Source organism: Prionailurus viverrinus, chromosome D1, assembly GCF_022837055.1.
Source record: "Prionailurus viverrinus isolate Anna chromosome D1, UM_Priviv_1.0, whole genome shotgun sequence".
Taxonomy (NCBI): domain Eukaryota; kingdom Metazoa; phylum Chordata; class Mammalia; order Carnivora; family Felidae; genus Prionailurus; species Prionailurus viverrinus.
Window position 1 is genome coordinate 113,891,375 of NC_062570.1, and position 19,572 is coordinate 113,910,946.

General features: G+C 65.1%; 1 protein-coding gene and 1 long non-coding RNA gene across 4 annotated transcripts; one reads left to right on the forward strand and one right to left on the reverse strand.

Annotated features, from left to right (window-relative positions):
* Positions 1–221: 221 nt before the first annotated feature.
* Positions 222–18,475, forward strand: IGF2 (insulin like growth factor 2). Of its 3 annotated transcripts, none has more exons than XM_047823807.1 (4): positions 222–353; positions 12,694–12,856; positions 14,607–14,767; positions 15,057–18,475. In XM_047823807.1, exons 2-4 carry the CDS (start codon positions 12,694–12,696, stop codon positions 15,294–15,296), a joined length of 564 nt encoding a protein of 187 aa, XP_047679763.1. In that variant the 5' UTR covers positions 222–353; the 3' UTR covers positions 15,297–18,475. The 3 variants fall into 3 exon arrangements, with proteins under 3 accessions (XP_047679763.1, XP_047679765.1, XP_047679764.1); XM_047823809.1 differs by lacking the exon at positions 222–353 and adding an exon at positions 7,638–7,802 and having other exon boundaries at positions 14,616–14,767; XM_047823808.1 differs by lacking the exon at positions 222–353 and adding an exon at positions 8,706–9,779 and having other exon boundaries at positions 14,616–14,767.
* On the reverse strand, positions 448–2,490 carry LOC125146895 (uncharacterized). The gene is made up of 3 exons (XR_007144915.1): positions 2,411–2,490; positions 1,500–1,694; positions 448–626 (listed from the first exon to the last, which is right to left on the reverse strand). It is a non-coding gene; the product is annotated as an uncharacterized LOC125146895 (long non-coding RNA).
* Positions 18,476–19,572: the final 1,097 nt, after the last annotated feature.

The following is a 19,572-nucleotide window of genomic DNA, read 5'->3' on the forward strand; positions in this document are numbered from 1 at the left end:
CTTTCAGGCCTCCTCACTGAACAGCCAGGGGAGGAGGAGAGGACGGGGCTCCGGCTGGCAGGGGACTTGTCTTAAAAGGGTTCATCTCAGGAACACCTTTGTGTTTCCCCTAGGGGCCGAAGAGTCACTGCTGAGCTCCTTGAGGAGGAGGTGGATCCCAAGACCCAGGGCCCGGCATCTCACCCAGCTGAGCCCCCAGCCCAGGCTGCCCCCCAGCTGGAGCCACAGCCCGAGTCACAGCCAGCCAGAGCTGCTGGAGAACCCAGCCCAGAGGTGAGCTGCTGCGGCCTGTGGCCCAGGCGGTCCCCTCGCGCTCAGAACTGAGGCCTGTGGCCAGCCCCAGCCCCACAGAGGTGAGTGTCTTCAGACCCCCAGGGCTGTGCAGAGGTGTCCGCGGGTTCAGCCCTCCAAGTGTCAGGGTCTGTGCCAGGGCCTTGTTTCCTTCAGTTCATGGAGCCCCTCTCCCCTCAGGCCCAGGGAAGCTGGGGTGTATTCAGAGTCACACCACAGGCATCTGTGAGTCAGGGGGTCTGCTCCTGGTGCCTGCCTGTCCCGTGGTGGCTCAGGTGTGGGTGCAGCAAGCCCCTTGCCATCTGGGCTCCACAGCCTTCCTTGGAAGGGAGCTCCTGGAAGAAGAAGGGCAAGGGAGGTGGACAGGGCAGTCCATGGGAGCGGGGTGGGGTGGGGGCAGACAAGGTGGGGACAGAATTGGAGGAAGGGGAAAGAAAACAGGGAGGGGAAGAGGGAAAACTCATCAGTTGTGAATCAGGAGACCCCAGGAAGGCTGGGCTCAGCTGGGGCACATGAGACCCAGGTCCTCCCTGCCCTGGGCTGCTGGGCTGTGGGACCTCACACGAGTGGCTTGACCTCTCTGGGTCCCTATTTGTCAAAGTGGGTGGCAGTCGCAGACCTCCTGACTGCTCAGTTGTGAGAAGAAAGGGAGGTAGTGGCCCAAGGACAGCAGGGGCACTGCAGTGAGGCGGAGGGCCTTAGAGCACCGGTGTCAGGATTCCATTGTGTTCAGCCGGAGGGGCTTCCTGTGTGTGTGTTCGAGTGGGGGTTGGTGGGGGGGGACTAGAAAGCCCTGGGGCCAGAGTGCCTGGGACACTTCTGGAGCAAGCTCCGCGGTGGTGGCCACAGCGGTTCACAGTTCACTGACAAGGTACTGGGGTGGGGGCACACGCTGAGCTGCCCTGGAGGGGTGCTCTGCGCCAGGGTCTTGGGGAGCTTTGGAAGTGGGGGTGGGGCAGGTGATTGTTCTTGCGCTGGACCCACAAGTCACAGAGGCCACCCTTCAGAGCCCGCAGGGAGGGACCCAGCAGGTGACCCCCTTCTAGGCCGGTTTACCCATCTGAGAGAGAGGCCAAGAACATTCTTTTAAAGGGGTCTTTATTCCAGACGCTACATAAAACAGTACAATAGCGGCCTTGCCTGGGTCCTTCCCCAGTGTGCCAGTGCTCAGCCCCCTCCCCTGCGCCCCCCACCCGACCCCTACCTACTTTTCGGCTTTTGGTTTATTGATCTGTGGCCTGTGGTGTCTTGTGCCCTGGGTAGCTCGTGCTGTCGGGTCCTGGTGGTTCCCGGTGGACCCGCTGGGTCCCTGGTCCCTCACTTCCAGCTGGGGCTGTGCAGGCTGCGTCCCTCCCGGAGCTCAGAGCAGGGCCTGGGCCTTGGCGGTGGAGGCGGCGGGTGCCCTGCGGTGGGGGAGGGAGGGAGGGGTGCTCAGGGGACCCTCAGAGAATGGAGCAGGGTTTGTAGATTGCTGGGCTCAGACCCAGGGAGCAGGAGCGGCCAGCCTGGAGCAGGAGCTGTGGGAGGGAGCCGGGGAAGGAGAAAGGCTGCTTGCTGGGAGCAGGGGAGCCGGGGAGCAGGAGAGCAGGGGAGCCGGGGAGCCGGGAGGCGGGAGGCGGGAGCGAGCGCAGCCCAGACGCAGGCCTGGCCTGGCGTGTAGAGGCCAGGATCAGTGGGTGAGTCCGAATCGTGGGGGATGATGATTCTCCGTGGAGCGTGGGTTTGCAATCTGCAGGGGAGGCTTGTGCTGCCCTGGAGCTGGAGCAGGGCAGCTGGGGGTGGGGGTGGGTGGGGTAGGGCTGAAGTTCCGCCAGCCAAGCTCTGGGCAAAAGGGACCCCAGCCCCACAAGGGGCCTGAGCTGCAGCTCCCTTCCTACCGTGGAGGGCCGGAAGTCGGGGAGAGCCTGACGCTGGTCCTGGCCAGGGGCGGCCAGTGCCTTTTTTGAGCCCTAGGGTGACCCGGATCTGCCCCCTTCAAGCCTGCCCCTCTAGCCACACTTTTGACTAAATAAGGCGAGGGTTCAGCAGGCAGCCCCGCGGGGGGGAGGGAGAGCATGTGCGCTCCCCCCTTGCCCTGATGGCTCAGTCTGGCACCCCAAAGTGGCCTCAGCCGTCCTACCTCCAAGGTCCAGGCAGCAGCCGAAGGGCACGTCTCCGAACTTCTCCAAGCTTCTCCCGGCTTCTCCAGGGCCGGCGCCTGTGTGGGCAGAAAGCAGGGGAGGGACCCACTGATCAGCCACTGGCGTGATTGCCCCCCAGGCACCCCCAACCAGGGGGAAAGCCCACACTTTGAAAAGGGGCTCTCACCTCAGCACATGCCGCCCCCCACTCCCAGCCCCTGGGGAAGCAGGCCTGGAGGAAAGGTGGAGAACCCAGAGCAGAGCCAACGGGGGTGGGGGGGTGGGGACTAAATTCGTCCATAAGCAGAGGCCCTCCAAAGGATCCAAAATCTGTTCTGGGCTCCCAGGGACCCCGTTCCTCACCCCCCCCCCCCAATTTCACAGGTCTTTACGCAGTGGGGAGTTACTTCAAGGCACCTGAAGCTCCCTTCTCACCCTCCCTCCGTCCCCAGGCACACCCGCCCAGGCCAGAAAGCCGGGGACACGGGAGGCTGCGAAGGAAGGCTGGCGGAGAGGGGAGGGGGCGGTGATGGGTGGGGGGAGACAGGCCAGATGTTCTTGGAATGGGACACGGGGTGATTGATGTGGACTGGAATTTGAAGGGGGAACATTCCCCACGTGCCTGGGGCTCTGGGTGGAAAATGGACTGTTTTTCATGGGGGGGGGGGTGTCCCTGTCCTGCCAAACTAATGTGGAGGACTGCCTCAGCCCTGACTGGGTCCCCACACCTGTCCAGTGGCGTTAACCCCTGCCCTCCCAGAATGTCAGGCTTTGAGCTGCTCCCCTCTAACTGGGGTCCTTCTGTGGGGTGACTTTGGGTACAAGCGATGCTGTCCCAGCCCCAGGATCCACCATTCCTCTGTCCCCAGCAATGCCTTTCTCCTTGCAGCTCCTTACCCCTCAGGTACCCCCCAGGGTCGCTGTCCCCCACCCTCAAGATCGCCCAGTTCCCAGGGGGTGGCCGTGTTCCTGCCGCCACCGCCCTGCGCCTGCGTCGGGTTCAGTACTGGCTTTTAAGCAATTGACTTTCCCGGCAAGGAGAGAGACACTTCGCGTGAAAATGCTCTTTGAGAAAACGAAAGGACACCCCTGGCACCCTGGCCACCGTGCGGTCCTGCCCCGTCCCTCCTCCCCATGCCGGCTCTTCTCTTCTTCCTCATTCCCTCCCCTCTTTCGAGTTACCCAAGCGAATGGGCTTCGCCGTCGTTTGGGGACCGGGAAAGGCGGGAGCGGCGCTCGCGGAGCGCCCCGGCGCGCGGGGGGTGGCCGTCTGGGGTGCTCCAGGGCCCCCAAGCCGAGCGGGGGACGAGCCTGCCCGCGGCGGCGGCCCGGCCGCGGCTTCGCCTAGGCTCGCAGCGCGGGAGCGCGTGGGGCGCGGCGGCGACGGGGAGCGCGGGGCCGTCCTCGGAGGCGGCCGGGCAGGGAGCCCGGGGCCCCGGGAGCGCCGGGGAGCCGCGCCCGGGTTCCTCCCTTCCTCCCGACGCCCGCTCCGCCGGGCCGCTGCCGCAGGCGCGCTCACCGCGCCAGAAGGCAGAAGAGAGAGAAGCAACGCTCCTTCCGGGGCGCGCGCCCCGGGGGGCCCGGCGCTACCTGCCCGCGCCCGCGTCCCCCGGGGAGGGCGCCCCTGCTCCGCGCGCGAGCCCCCAGACGCGGGGGAGCGCCGGCGGCGCGCCGCCTGCCCGGCACCCGGGGCTCCGCCGCTGCGAGGCAGCCCTCCACCTCCGGGGTCCCCAGTCACCGGGCGACTTCCCTGCTCCCACCAAACGCGGGCATTATTATTTTTTTTTCCCTGGGATCCTCCAAATTTCAGGCTTGCTCCCAGGCCCTCCGAATGCATCCAGCATTTCCCCAGGTCACAAGAATTTTCTTGGACATCAATTTCCGGGGACCTGGAAACACGAGCCCCGGCTGCGTTCCCCCAGATTCACCCAGTGGCCTGGATCCCCAAACTCATTGGGCATTTTCTCCCACGCTCTTAACAGTTTTGTACACCCTGCTCCGATCCTACCGATCCGCACACCGCCAATGCGGATCCCCCCAAATTTAAACGTTACCCCCAGGTCCTGTGGTCTTGCTGACCCATTTGCCTGGCTCCCCAGAAGGTGGACAGTGTTTTTCTGGCACTTAGGCATCGTCTCCAAGACAAGTGAAGCCCTTCCCCTGTGTCTCCATAATTTTGCACGTGAAATTCGGGGTCTCCCAAGCATTCTGTCCCTGCTCTGCTCCCTGACACTGAAGCCCTGTTCTCCCGGTTCACCACAGTTTGGGATCTTATCCGCCGAGTTCCACAAATTTACTGGCCCCAGCCTGGGTTCCCTACATTTTACACAAAGACTCCCAGGTTCCCCCAGCACCACGAGCAATCTTCCCAGAACCCTCAGAGTTTGAACGTGGTTTCCTATTCTTTCACTAAAATGTAGGCATTACACCCGAAGGACACCAAGCCCTAGTCTGAACCACAGACAGTCTGCTCTTTTTTCGTGCCTTCCACAAAGTTCGGAGGTTGATTTCTGATCCCCAGAACTCATTGACCAATTTGTGTGTGTGTTGGGGGGGTGCCATGAAAGATGTGGGAGCGTTTGTTTACAGGGCTCTCCAAGCTCCCTGGCCACTAATCAGGTCCCTTACACTTTAGACACTGTCACCCAGGCCCCGAAAGCACCCTGAGCAATTACCCGAGATGTGCTTCTTGGTGACTGTGGTTTATGCAGGTTCCCCTGGGTCCCACCGCGCACAAAACAGACGCTCGCACAAAGCCCATGTCTCCTTGTAGCGGGCTCTGTTGGGTGTTCCCAGGAACCCAATATTCTGAATATTTTCTCTGCATCATAAGATTTTGAGTATTAAAAAACAAAATTCCCTGTATCCCACTGGCTCACTGACAAAAGTCCAGATTTTCTAACATTCAGACAGCGGTCTCAAATCCCAGGATGACACTGGACCCTTTTCCTGTTCCCTTATATTTGGACATGCTGGGTTCTCCTCCCAAATACTTATTGCCTTCCAGGCCCGTAAACACAGGCCCCCAAATTTCTTGGGCACCCACAAAGTCACCCAAAATGTAAGCAATGTTTCCTGGGTCTCTCACACACTGAAAACTCCTCATAGGTCACCAGTTTTGGACACTGATTTTCTAGGCCTCATGACCTACGAACTCGTAATCTTTTCCCTTAAAGCTTAGATATTGATCCCCAATTTTCCTGAGGACTCTGAGTAACTCCTCTGGATCCCCAGATTCAAAACTTAGTTTTCTGGGGCCTCCAAATCGAGACATGTCTCCCAGCCCTCCAAAATAAATTGGGACTTTCCCCCCGCTTCCACAAAACAACTGAGCCTTTTTTGGACACTGATTTTTGAGTCCCCTGAATTTACGACCCTTGCCCCAGGTCCCCGTAAATTTAGGCAGCTTCCCATGGGCTCCCCAAAATGAAAATGTCCAGGGATCAAAAAATATCCTAGAAATCCCAGGTCTTATGGGCCTGTGTCCTACAAGCTTCCTGGCTACTCACCAGGGTCCCTGAAATTTAGATCTCTGCCTCCATTGCACAATTCCCATGGATCCCCAAAACTTGGGCCATTGTAGACAGTGCCCAAGAAAACAGTATATTTTTTCCCTGTTCATCAGAAATAAACTAATTGAAATCAAATAGAAAATTAAAATATAAAGGGACATCGATTTTCTGGATTTCCCAGGTGTACTGATCACACCCCAGTTTCCCCCCACATTTAGACAGTATTTCTCGAGTCCCTACAGGACAGTGAGAATTCTCCTCAAAGCCACGACAATTACGGAGTTCACCTCCTTGGCCTCGCAGGCATCCAGGCCACTAACCTGCATTGGTCAACTGTGGAAGCAATTCTGTATTTCCCCTCACCACACTGAGACTTTGCCTAGCCCCCCCAAAGTGTGTTCAGTGTTTCACTTCCCCCAATTTTAGATAACGTGCCTCTTAGGTCCCCCCTGCGTTTCGCGTTGAGAATTTTCCCAGAGTCACCCCCAAACCTACCTCCCACAAATTAGCCTAGGGTTCCCCCTAAGCTTGCTGACCAAGACGCTAGGGCCCCCAGATGTTTGACTCCGATTTCTTGGCCCCCGCGAGCCCTGAGCAACTTCCCCTGATCCACCAGACTTGGACCCTGTATCTGGAGTCTCAAATTTAGTCATTGATTACAGCTCCCCACATCAAGGGAGCCTCCCTCGGGTCTCCTACGTCGGGGTACTGGGGCCTTCGGCCGCAAACCACACGGAGCTCTGACTTGCCTTCCGATATCTGGGCATTGTTCCCGGCCCGCCCGCAGCCCCCTCGGCAGCTTTCTCGGCCCCGCTCGCGGCGGGGCACGAGTTTCAGGCCTCTCTTCGTCTCCTACGAAAGCCCCCGAGCTGCTCGGATTTGGGAGATTTCTCTCTGCGTTCCCCCAACACACTTGGCCCTGCAGCGTATCCGCCAGGACGTGGGCAGTGCTTCTCCCGCGTCCAGGAAAACGACTGGGCATTGCCCCCAGTTTCCCCCAAATTTGGGCATTGTCCCCGGGTCTTCCAACGGACTGGGCGTTGCCCCCGGACATTGGGGACTGCCCCCGGGGTCTCGCTCACCTTCAGCAGCGTCCACCGCCGCCTCAGAGCGCTCGCTTTGCTGCCTCAGCTCCTTCTGCGCCCTCGGACGCAGCCTCCAGCCTCCAGCCTCCAGCCTCCAGCCTTGCGGTGAGCTCCCCGCCGCCTCCGCGGCCCGGGCCCGGCTCCCCTCCCGCCCCGCCACTGTCCCGCCGGGGCCGCCGCTCGCCGCGCGGGCGCAGGAGCCCGCTGAGGGCTTGCGGCTCGGCGGCCGCGCTTGCTGCTGGGGCCGCGCGCCCCGAAACCCGCGCCGCTTTCGTTTGCTTTTCGCAAAGCTCACGACCGTGGGGGGAAGGGGCCGTGGCGGCCCCCAGTTGGGGAGGGCATGGCGCTGGGTCGCAGGGACGCCGTGGAGAGGCGCACCCGGCTCTGGCGGCGCGGCGCCTCCAAGTCCGCCAGGCAGGGGACTCGGGGAGGCGCGCGCGGAGCGCGGGCGAAGTGATTGATGGCGGAGCGAGGGGGCGAGCCGGCGCGGGCTTCCGCCGGCGGCGGCCCCTTCCCCTCGGAGAGGCGCGGGTGGCCGGGGGCGCCGAGGGGCGGGCGGGACGCCGGGGCTTGTGCGTGGTTTTGACTTGGTAAAAATCACGACTTCTTACGTCGTCCAAACTCTCCAGGAGATGGTTTCCCCAGATCCCCAAATTATCGTGGTGGCCCCCGGGGCCGAACCCGAGTCTACGCAACTCCAACGCACTGAGGACGGGGGAACCATTCTCCGGATATTTTGGGTGGGCCCCAAAGGCGAGCTGCTTAGACGAACCCCGGTGAGCTCGGTCATGCAGGTAGGATTGGAGCGCCGCTTCCCGCCCTGCTCTTCCGTCCCCGGCCAGGCGCGGCCTCGGTCGGCCCCAACGGCCGGCGCTCCCCGGGAACCGCACCTGGCGGCCGCCGCAGCTGCACCCCGGCTTCCGCGCGGCACCGGGGGGCGCTCAGGTTCTGGCTGCTGCGACTCCAGGAGCCGCGCCTGCTCGGGCAGGTGGCGGCCGTGCGCCATGCCCAAGCCCCGGGCTTCCTCCCTCCCCTGCAGCTCCCCGCGGGACTCGGGGACCCCCCGACCGGGCGCCGCCAAACCACCTGCGTCCTCCTCACTCTGGACCGCGCGCGCCCGCCGCGTAGCCCCCGGCCTCCGCTAGGGCTCGGGACACCGCCCACCCCTCTCGCTTCGCGCCCCCCGCGTGCGCGAACCTAGAGACCCCTAGGAATCTAGAGATCCCGGGAACCCGAGCGTCCCCCCCTCCCCCCGCCCCTCCCCCCCTCCCCCCCCTCCCCCCCCACCGACACACACTTCAGAACGGGAGACTCGGGACTCGGGATTTCTTTCGCATTCTGCCGCTCCCCGCCCCCAGCCCAATCTGGCCCCGAGCACCCCACAGCACCCCCCCGCCTACCGTCGCCCCCGGGCCGGGGGCCCCCAGCCCGCGGCCCACCCACCCCCCCCCCCCCCCCACCCCACCCCACCCCACCCCCAGCTCGACTTGCGGGGGCGGTCCGGGGGGCGGGGCCAGCGCCCCTCGGGCGCCCATTGGCGCGGGCGCGGGGCCAGCGGGGCCCGAGCGGGCGCCGCGCCGCGGGGTGGCGCGGCTATAAGAGCCGGGCGTTGGCGCCCGCAGTTCGCCTGCTCTCCGGCGGAGCTGCGTGAGGCCAGGCCGGCCCCCGGCCCCCCCCTTCCGGCCGCCCCCGCCTCCTGGCCCACGCCCGCCCGCGCTCGGCCCGCCAGCGCCTCCACCCGGCCGGCGGCCCCGCGTCTTCGCCGCCCGCCGACACGCTGCTGACTCCCGCCTCGGGCGCCGTCGGCGGGGCCGCGCTCCGCCGGGCCTGCGGATCCCCGCCGCCTCCTCTTCCATCTACCTCAACGCCCGCCCCCGCTTCGCCCGAGGAGGCGGTCCCCCCCGCAGGCAGTCCGGCTCGCAGGCCGCCGGCGTTGTCACCCCCCCGCGCTGTCCCCCAGCCCTCCCCGGCGCGCGGCCGGCCGCTCCCCCCTCCTCGCCGCGTCCCGAGCGGCTCGGCGCAGCCACCGCCACCGCCACCCCACCCCCGGGCCCGGGCTCGCGACGGCCGAGGGCTCCGTCGGCCCAATCCGAGCTGGGCGCCCGCGGCCCGGGCGCCCTTCCGCTCCGCCCCCCTCCGCACCTTCCCCGGCCCTCGACGTCGCGCCCTGCCCCGGCTTCTCTGTGCTCCCCGGCCCCCTCTCCGGCCTCTGGCCCCGGCGCCCGCTCTCCGCTCTCCCGCAGCCTGCCCTTCGCTCCCTCCCGTCCCCCCCGGCTCCTTGCCTCCGACTCCCTCCCCCTCCACGCCCGCCCTCTCGCCTCGCCGTCCCGAAGCGGATTAATTATACGCTTTCTGTTTCTCTCCGCGCTGTTCTCCCCCGCTGCGAGCCTGCCCGCCTCTCGCTGTCCTCTCTCCCTCTCTCGCCCTCTCTTCGGCCCCCCCCCTTTCACGTTCTCTCTGTGTCTCTCTCTATCTCTGCCCCCCTCTATCCTTGATACAACAGCTGACCTCATTTCCAGATACCCTTTCCCCCCCTAAAAGTACAACATCTGGCCCGCCCCAGCCCGCGGACAGCCCGCCCTCCCCAGACGATCAGACGAGTCCCCCCCCCAAAAAAAAGCCATCCCCCCGTTCTGCCCCGTCGCACATTCGGCCCCCGCGACTCGGCCAGAGCGGCGCTGGCACAGGAGTGTCCGGCAGGAGGGCCAGCGCCCGCTGCTCGGTTTGCGATACGCAGCAGGGAGGTGGGCCGCAGCTGTGCCGGCTTCCAGGTAAGCGGCGTGCGGGCCGGCCGGGCGGGGACGGGGGGCCCCGGCGGGCCCCGGCGGGCCCCGGGCGGGGGTGGGGGGAAGGGGAGGAGGCCGCGGGTCCGGCTCCCCGTGGCGAAGCCCGCGCTCTCCCCAGCGCCGCGGAGGAGGGGCGGGGGTGGGGTGGGGGGGGCTGGCTGGGGGCTTCGGGAAGTGCCCAGGGAGGTGCGAGCTGTCTGCAGAGGCGACTTCCTGGTCGGCTTGTGGGTGCAGCGGGGTGTTGCTGAAAGCCTGCGATTTGTGCCGTGCGGGGGCGGGCCGTGTCCCCCAGGGTGCCGGGTAACGAGGAGGGGCGCGAGCCTCAGAAACCCACCCTGGTATGTTGACGCCGTGCCAGCAAGACTGAAGCAGGAAAACGGGGTGGGCGGGGCCAGGAGGGAACAGGGGGCGAGTTGGCAAAAGGCTCACACCCGGCGCCACATTTGCAGTTGACCCCCTCCTCCCCACGCGCGGGTGCACCCCCCCCCCACACACAGCCCCCTCCCTGTCCCTGTCCCTGTCCCCAACGTTTCCACCGGGGAATCTGGGGAGAGGGGCCGGTGGGAGGCTCCGAAGGGCAGGAGTGTACAGCCTGGAGAGGGTAGCTGCCCCTGCCCAGTGGGGTAGATGGAACTTTCCATGCAAGGGGGTGTAGAGCAGCCCCCCTGCCTCCCCTTCCCCCCACTGCCTGGCGCCTAGAGGGGCTGGGGGTGCAGGAGGAGCCCCCCACTCCCACCCCCACCCCGGGGTACTTTGCTGAGGGATGGTCCGGAGCAAGTTGTTGGGGGTGCGGGAGAGAAGGGACTGGCTGGGAAGAGGGAGGGGGCGGGAGCAAAGGGGGCGGGGGGAGTGGTCAGCAGGGAGAGGGGTGGGGGGTAGGGTGGAGCCGGGGCTGGGAGGAGCCGGCTCAGACATAAAAGCCAAAGCACTGACCAGCCTGCAAACTGGACATTAGCTTCTCCTGTGAGGCAGTCCTTCCAGCCTCCTCCTCCTCCTCCTCCTCCTCCAGCCCCAGCGAGCCTCCTGTCCAGCTGCAGGTAACCGGGGCTGTTGAGCGAGGACCCCCGCTGCCCTCTCGCTCCGGCCCGCCCTGCCCTGCCCGCCCCCGCTGACGGGGGGGGGGGGGGGGGGGGGGGCCTCGGGCCTCAGCCCCTCAGCCCCTCCTCTCCGCCTCTGCCCTCCTCGCCCCTGGCCTCCCTCCTCCCCGCCACCGCTGGCTCACCTGGCCCAGAGGGCACGCCTCTCACCCGGCCTCTGCTCTCCGCCGCCGGTGCCGGCCAGCCGGGACCCCTCACTGGAGTGGCTGGCTTGCAGAGGGTGCAGCTGTGGCTCGCTCGGAAGGCGCCCAGTCACTAGCTGGCCAGATTGTTAGAATTTGGAAGGGGGCAGCGGCGGGGGGCAGCTTGGGAGACTGGCTGGGGCCCGGTCCAAGGCGGGAGGAGGTGAGGGGGGGGCGCACTTCACACGCCTCTGTGGAGCTGGCCTCTGCTCTTTAGCCGAGTTGAAGCGGGACTGTGCTCCCTTCTCGGTTGCCTCCTCTCCTGCACGATTTATGGCACCAGAAATTCCCTGGGCCTAGCGTGCAGCGGCCTCGCTCCAGGCTGGGAAGGGGCACGCTGCGTGGTGGCCCCCCCCACCCCCCGCCCCGCCCCGGGCCCACCGGGTGTGGAGCCCAGGAGGGGCACATCCGGGCAGGCTGCCCAGCCCCCGGCTTGGGTAGCCTCAGGGTGCCAGTGTGCTCGGAGGCACTGGGCCGTGACTGTCGCCCCAGAAGGGGCTTGTACCTGGGCCTGTGGAGGGCTTCCAGGGGCTACCTGCCTGTGGTTGGGAGGGGGGGGCTTCCACTTTCTGGAGGGGGCAGGGGCAGCTTGCTGGGTCTAAAAGAGAACCTGAGGCCCCCTCCCAAGCCCTCCCAAGCCTTAAGGGGCCTGGTTAACCCTGGCCCCGGGGCCTTGCAGCCACACAGCCCGTGCAGGGGGTGTGTCCCGAGACGTGCTTCTCGGTCCGGACTGGGCCCCAAGGACCTGGTGTCCAGCCTCCAGCTGGCCTGACTTGTTCTCTCCAGCTCCCTGGGTGGGGTTTGGTACCTCAGTGGGGAGAGGGTCTGATGAACCCACAGGGACCCTGAGGTGCCTGGCCCTGGAGGGTGGGTGTGATGCCAGGCCCTGAGAGGAGGCCTGGGGCCTTTTTGTGTGTTTTGGGGTGCCCAGGGCAGGCTGGAGTGGGGGACTGGGCGATTCAGGAGAATGAGGCCCCTGGAAGTGTGGCTCACATAGTAACCACTGGATCCTCGACCTGAGCTTTGCTCGGTCCCCGGGGTGGGGGGGGGGGGGTGGCTGGGAGGGTGGAAGAGGCTGTGGGGGAGGGGGAAGGGGTGGGATTGGCACAGCAGGACCCCTGCTGCTTGGGGGGGGGCGGTCCTCTGGGATGCACACAGCTCTGCGGTGGGGTGGGGCCGTCTGCCATCTTGGCTGATGCGGGGAGGCCCGCGGAGTGGCCACTGCCCTGCGCTGGTCCCGCCCCCCCATGACTTCATAGGACAGAGGCCAGGTTCAGTGTCCAGCCCTGTCCCCTGCGGCTCTGGGGTGTGGCTGAGCCCCTGCGGTGGTGACGGCGGGGGCGATCATCCCCTCGAGTGAAACTTGGTGCCCATCAAAGACGTGCTTCACACACAACCGCTCAAACCTGGGGCGACTGCGCACCCCGCCTGGGCAGGAGAGCACGCGTTCTTTCTGTCATTAGAGTGGCCACGTTTAGGACATGGGGATCTAAAGCAGTAACTGAACTTGGAATCAGGAGGTGGCTGGGCTGGTGTCTCCCAGAGGCCCCGGCCTGGCAGGGCGGCGGGAGTGGCCTCCGGCCCTGGACTTGGCTCATGGCCTCCTCTCTCCGCCCCTAGATGCCGATGGGGGTCCCAATGGGGAAGTCGATGCTGGTGTTGCTCACCTTCTTGGCCTTGGCCTCGTGCTGCTTTGCTGCTTACCGCCCCAGTGAGACCCTGTGCGGCGGGGAGCTGGTGGACACCCTCCAGTTTGTCTGTGGGGACCGCGGCTTTTACTTCAGTAAGTAGCCCAGTGCGCGTTGGGGCGGGGGTGGGGGGGGCGCACCCAGCAGGTGCTCTATAAATGCTGGAGTCCTCCCTCCCGTCTCCCAGACGCCCATGGACACCTCCTGGGATACCTGGTGTGGGTGGCCAGGCACAGGGAAGCTACTGAGACTCCATGAGCACAGTTGGGACCCTGGAGTCTGCATTTATTGGGCACCTGCAGTGAGCCTGGGTGGTGCCCACACCCCTGACCTTCCTGTGACACGATGAAAAGCAGAATGCTCTCCTCCCAGGCAGGGTGGGATCTAGGTGGGGGCCAGGCCGTAGCAGGTGCGGGTAGGGTGCAGGGCGGGCTGTGGGCACAAAAGTTTCCCACACATCTGGGGGTGGGGGGGTGCGTCTGCCATGTAGATGGTGGGCAGGTATTTGTGGATTACCTGATTTAGCGTTTGGCAGAACGGATCGGAGACCCCTAAAAACCAAAGCGTGTGTTGCATGCCCCGTGGGCTGGGGGGGTGGTGCCGAGCTCCCCCCACCCCAGGCTTGCAGGAGAGGAGATGAGGCCCTGCCTACAAGACATTGGGGGGCGGGGTGGGGCATCCTCCTGAGGGGTGGGCCTCAGCGTGGGCTTTGGCTGTTTCTTGGGCTTCTCTCTTTCCACGTCCATCCTGGGGCTGGGTTTTCCCCTAGAGCGCTGCTTTTCCTTGCCCCGGGCCCTGGGTGGGGCCCCCAGTTGGAGGTGACCTCTTCCTCAGTGGCGTGGGCCATTGCCCTCCCCTCCCAGAAAGCTGGGCCTCAGGGGAGCATTTATCTGGATGGGGGGAGGGACTGCAGAGCAGACCCAGGCTGACCCTGAAGGTGGGGCGCGCGAGCTCGCTGCTGCGGGCTCAGCCACCTCTGTTCCCAACAGGAGCCCAGACGCGGGTGGGGGCGGGGGAGGTAAGATGGTGAGGACCCTGGTGGTCACACCTGGCCCTGCTGCTCCCCGAGCGGCAGCCCCCTCTGCAGCCTCTACTTACCCAGCGGTGAAACGGGCCGCACAGACGCCAGCCTTGGTCTCTCCAAGCTTCTCTTTGAAAAGCACTCCTGCTTCTCCACGCTCTGGAAGCCCAGTCCACCCTGGCCTTGTCTGTGCCCCCCCACCCCGCCCTGGCACCTGCCTCCTTTTGGGGGCAGGAAGTGTCACTGCGTAGGGTCTGGTGCCCAGGGAGTGAGGCCCCTGCAAGGAGGGCTGGGCCGAGCCCCCACCCAGTGGGACCTCCTCCCCACTGGCGCCCGTCCTCCCCCCCCCTCCACCTCCCCCTCCGAGGCGAGGGCCCGGACTTTTCCTTGCAGCTGACCTTGGAGCCCAAGCAGCGGAGGGGCGGGGACGACGGGAGGAAAGGGGGGCGTGGTTTCATGCAGGTCCTCACTCCTCCCCTCCCGTCTTCCCCTTCTTCTCCCATGCCTGCCTCGGCGTCTCGAGGGCTACGGGCCACCCAGGGTCCTGCTCTGTTCAGGGAGGACACTTGCGTCCCAGCGTGGCCTTCAGGACGGGACCCTGCGCCCCGCATCGTGGGGGGGCGGCTGGGCCCCTGACGGGCTCACGCCTGCGCACTTTCCCCACCTCCCTGGGCAGTGGACCCTGGAGGCCGTGCCCACCGTCCGTGCGAGGAGGGAGGCACCGCGAGGCCAGGGGGCTGGCGCCCTGCCTCCCCGGGGCCGGCGCCCCCTTGCCCGGCTGCGGTGCACTCGGTGCTCAAGGGCGGCTCTCGTTCCCCCTGTGGGACTTCCAGGCAGGCCGGCGAGCCGCGTGAACCGCCGCAGCAGCCGTGGCATCGTGGAAGAGTGTTGCTTCCGCAGCTGTGACCTGGCCCTTCTGGAGACCTACTGCGCCGCCCCCGCCAAGTCCGAGAGGGACGTGTCGACCCCTCCGACCGTGCTTCCGGTAGGCACGGGGCCGTTGCTGCTGGGGGGGTGGGGGTGGTGGTGGGGACCCTGCTCTCCTGCCCTCCCTCTGGGGGGACCGGGGCTCAGCCAGCTCCTGGGCTCCTGGGTCCCCCACGCCAAGGACCCCGGCCCGGAGCCGGCCGTCCAGCCGTTCCCCGTGGGCAGGCGAGCCCCCTCCCCATGTGAGGCCGCTGAGGGGTCCACGGGGGAGGGCAGGGCGGCTGGGGGCAGGAGCCAGGGAGCGGGGGGGCCCCCTTGACTGGTCCTCCCCTCCCCCCCACTCCCAGGACAACTTCCCCAGATACCCCGTGGGCAAGTTCTTCCAATATGACAGCTGGAAGCAATCGGCCCAGCGCCTGCGCAGGGGCCTGCCTGCCCTCCTGCGCGCCCGCCGGGGTCGCATGCTCGCCAAGGAGCTCGAGGCGTTCAGAGAGGCCAAGCGTCACCGTCCCCTGATCGCCCTGCCCACCCACGACCCCGCCGCCCACGGGGGCGCCTCTCCGGAGGCGTCCGCCAATCGGAAGTGAGCCAAACTGTCGTAATTCTGCAGAACAGCACCGTCCACCTGGTGCCCTCCTCCTGACCAGGGGCCGTGTTCCATCGGGTCCCGCCTCCGACATCTCCCGGTACCATTTTCCCTCCGCGGGCTCCCCCACCCCCAGCCCCCGTGCCCCAACCTCCCCATGTCAGGCTCTTCTCTCCTTGGCCTTCTCCATCCGGCCAAGGGGAATGGTAGTAACACCTCTAAAACTATACAAACTCAATTGGCGTTAAGTATCCCCCCAAATTATCCCCAAATCACACGACAAAATACTCAACTGTGAACCCCTGAATGACACACACACACGCATGCACATCAGTCCCCTTAAAACGAATTGGCTTTTTAGAAACACCAGAACAGTAATTTGGCTTAAAAACAAAACCAAAAAACCTAAAAATATCAATTGGCTAAAAAAATGCGAAAAGCAAATTGACTTAAAAATGATTGGCATCATGAAAGAATCAGGCACCCCCCTTCCCTCTCTTCCCCAGGGACCTCGAGTCAGATTGGCCGCGGCTCGGGCCCCTGACCGACCAGGAGAGGGGAAGGGACCCCAGATCTGCAGGCAGGCACGTCCTTGCTCTGCAGCTAGCTCCGGCCCTCCACAGGGAGCATTGGCCACCCTACGACAGCACAGCCCCTTCGCTCTGTCTTCCATCCCCGAAAATCACCGTGGAGCTGGTTGGGGGTTCCCAGGAAGACCGAAGGAGGGGAGAACAGAACATGAAAACCAAAATTTGTGAAAATAAGCTTTAATTGGCCCAAACCCCCATACACCCTAAAGTCAATCCTCCCCAAACCCACACCCCCCAAATTCTCGCATCTCAATCCCCGCTCTAAAAAACAGGCATCCCTGCAGACACCCCCCTACGTGCACACACACACACACACTCTCACACATGCACAGCCCTCACACACTCTCATGTACATGCACACATACACACACTCTCTCATGCACACGCAGCCCCTCACGCACGCACACACGCACACAGACGAGTGAACCCAGCACGGTGCAGGTCGGACCACGTTCTGCCTCGGCCCCTTCTCTAAGCCGTTTGGTGATGAGGTTTTCATGGGCTGCTCTCCCCTCTGGACCCCTGGGATGCACTCCTCGGGTGGGAGAGGGTGTGTCCCAGGCCTAGGTGGGCGACCCCTCTGTCTGAGGTGACGGAGGTGCCTTTGCCCACGACCCCCGTGGTGTGAGCCCCGAAGCCCCCCGGGCCCCACCGGCATCCATGCCCCCTCCCACCGTGTGGTGCAAGGGACGGGTTTGGTGGGACTGGAGGTGGCTGTAGCTGAACGGGGCGTGCCTTACAAAGTAGCCTGACCCCCTCGGTGTGCTCCGGTGAGAAAGACCTGGGGACCCCCCAGCACACCTAGGGACCATCTTTGCGGGTCCTCTGGGGGCCTCTCAGAAATGGGGGCTCCCGGGAGGCCGGCAAGGATGGTGGGGAGTGTGGGAAGTCTGGCGGTTGGAGGGGCGGGTGGGGGGCAGTGGGGGCTGGGTGGGGGGACGCTCTGGAGCAGGAGGTGGTCCTGCGGGGTTTGGAGTAGCGGAGTCAGGAGTGACAAGGAGATTTGCAGAATTACGGATTGAATTAGGAGCCCAAATTGTCGCCAATTGATCTGTTACCCCCCTTTAATTGGTTTCTCCTGGGGCTTTTTTCCTTTTTTTTTTTTTTTTGACCCCTCCTTAGCTTTTTACGCGCTCACACACCAAATTAATCTTACTCCCCGTCCCACGTAACAGGGGGGCAGTGACCAAGCAACGACGCACGAAGCCACCACCACCACCTCTGCGGCTGAGCCGCACGTCCTGCTCCCCGCCATTTAGCGCCCTGATTCGGTTTTTGTTTTAATCTGTCCCTGTCGCTTGGGTTGAGTGGAGAGAGTGGGCCTCCGTGGGGCGCTGGCCACTGCGCCCCACGGAGGAGCTGGAGGGGAAGGGAGCGGGCCGCTGCCCGGCCTGGCCTCTGGGGACGGTGGCTGGTCCCCTGAGGTCCTGAGGGGCGGAGGAGGGGCGGGGAGGTGTCTCCTCGGTGTCAGGAAGGTGCTCGGAGGCCACCAGGAAGAGGGGGCCCCTAGCTGGCTCAGGCCGGCTGGGGGGGAAGGGGTTGCAGGTGTGTGAGTCGAGGGGCTCCATCAGGCTGGAGCAGGTGGCCGCCTTCCTTGCACTTGGGGAGCCCTCCCCCCACCCCTCGGTGACACCTTGCCCACCTCCTCAGCGCCCTGTCTTGTCCCCAGGAGGCTCCGAGCTCTGCAGGGCATCCTAGGGTCCAGGCAGGGTGAGGCCGGGGAGCTGGGGAGGTCAGGAGGGTGCAGGCCCGCAGAGCAGGAGAGCAGGCGGAAAGGTCCATCAGCCGGGGTCGCTTGGGCCCCGAGGCCCGCGGGTCTGGTGATACCGAAGCAGCCACCACCTCGGTGCCTAGGGCTGTGGCAGGGACCCGGGCGGCTGGGAGGCTTACCTCACCCCCGCTTCTGCCCCCAGTGCAGCCCCCCTGCACGACAGCCCGACTAGCATTCTAGAGGCCCGAGGCTTCTGGGCCCTGGCGACGGGGCTGGCACGACCCTGGGGGCGGTCCGTGCCAGTCCACTCGAGGCACAGAGGGCCCTTTGGCAGGCGTCCGGGGACTGGGCCATTCGGACCATTGGATAGAAACCCAAAGAGCCAAATCGTCGTAACTGGGACCCAGATTGGCCTGAGATCCAAAAAGACGCGGAGGCACCCTAAATTGTCTGCCCATCCTGCCGGACGCCCAGCCCAGCCAGTGTTACATTCTGCCTCCTTTGGGATGGGTGCTCCGGGACGTCTGCCAACGCTCCTCTGTGTCCCCCTGTGAGCAGCTCTCCGAGGGTTCTCAGCCATCCTGACCCGGGCCCCCCTCTGACCTCCTGAGCCCCTGCTTGTGGCTGTCCATCTTTTCTCCCCCCCTCAACTGTCTTCAGCAGGACCCCCTCTTGGGTCCCCCCCCGTTCCATCACCTGAAGACCCCCACGTGCCGAGCACCGAATGTCATCTCGCCCGCTGCCCTGGTCCATCTGGCAGTGGCTGGTGCGGGCCTCCACTCGCCCCCTTTAACATGCTGATATTTCTGGCAAAACTCATTGCTTGGGTTTTGTCTTTAACGTTTACTGCTTGCAATCCCAATAAAGCATTCAAATTTATCTTGTTCTGAGTTCTCTGTTCTTTCACCGGCGCACGGGGTCCGGGGGTGGGGAGAGGCAGGGAGGGAGGCCCCTGGGGGTGCGGGCACCCCTCTGCTCCCTCACGGCACAAACGGCAGGTCGGGGCGGCCTGGAAGCCTGTGCGCTTTCGGCGGGGACCAGGGCCGTCTGCGTGGGGCCAGGGGCCTGGGACAATCTCAGGAGCCCAGTCCTCGAAGACGGGGTGTCCCTGCTGCAAAAAGGGGCTCTGAAGGGAGGGTTTCCAGGAGCCACTGAGGAGAAGGGAAGTGTCTTCAGTGCCAACCCCAGGGGCCTCTTCCAGCCTGGGGGTGGGTGCTGCTGGGGGCCCACTGGGTTCCAAAAAGTTCTGGAAACTAGCTGTTGCCGGAGATGGGGTTTCATGTCACCCGCCCGGCCAGCTGCACGCACACGGGCAGGCTCACACTCTCCCTGAGACAGAGGCCACAGCAGGAGCTCCTCCTCAGACCTGCACCATGTCCCCGATTGCCCTGGCCACTGGCCTTTAGGGTCCCTGGGCTGGAGAGAAGGTGGCAGAGCTGGCATCCGTGATGCTCGAGGCCTCAGCTGGTCGCCTCCCTACCCGCCCCCCAAGCCCTGGGTCCAAAGGTGCGCCATTGTGGGCAGTGGGGCCAGGAAGCATTCCGCCGGCAGACCCGGGGCTCTCGGGCCTGTCTGGGTGGGGGGAAGGCCTCCCGCCCTGAACCCCACCCTTCTTCCCGTCTCTGGTGTTTCCTGGTGGCATCCACACAGGCGGCTGTGGTGCCCACGCTCACTGAGAGCTCCAAGCAGGGGGACCCGGGGGCCGCCTGGAGGAGGCAGGACCGGCCTCCAAGGATGAGGAAAAGAGCAAGCTGGATGGGGACACCGGGCCCACCTTGGGGGCTGACGGAGGTGAGGCTGGGGGACCAGGTGAGCAGAGGGCCCAGGGCCCAGCAGTACAGGCACACCTTGCAGTGAACGGCCCTGCCCAGTTCCGCCCACTCCCGAGACCAGGTCAGAGCCCGGCTCCCACCCGCCCCCGAAGATTCACTCCGACCTGCGGTTCCCCTCCTGGGACCCTTGGGGCACTGGGCTCA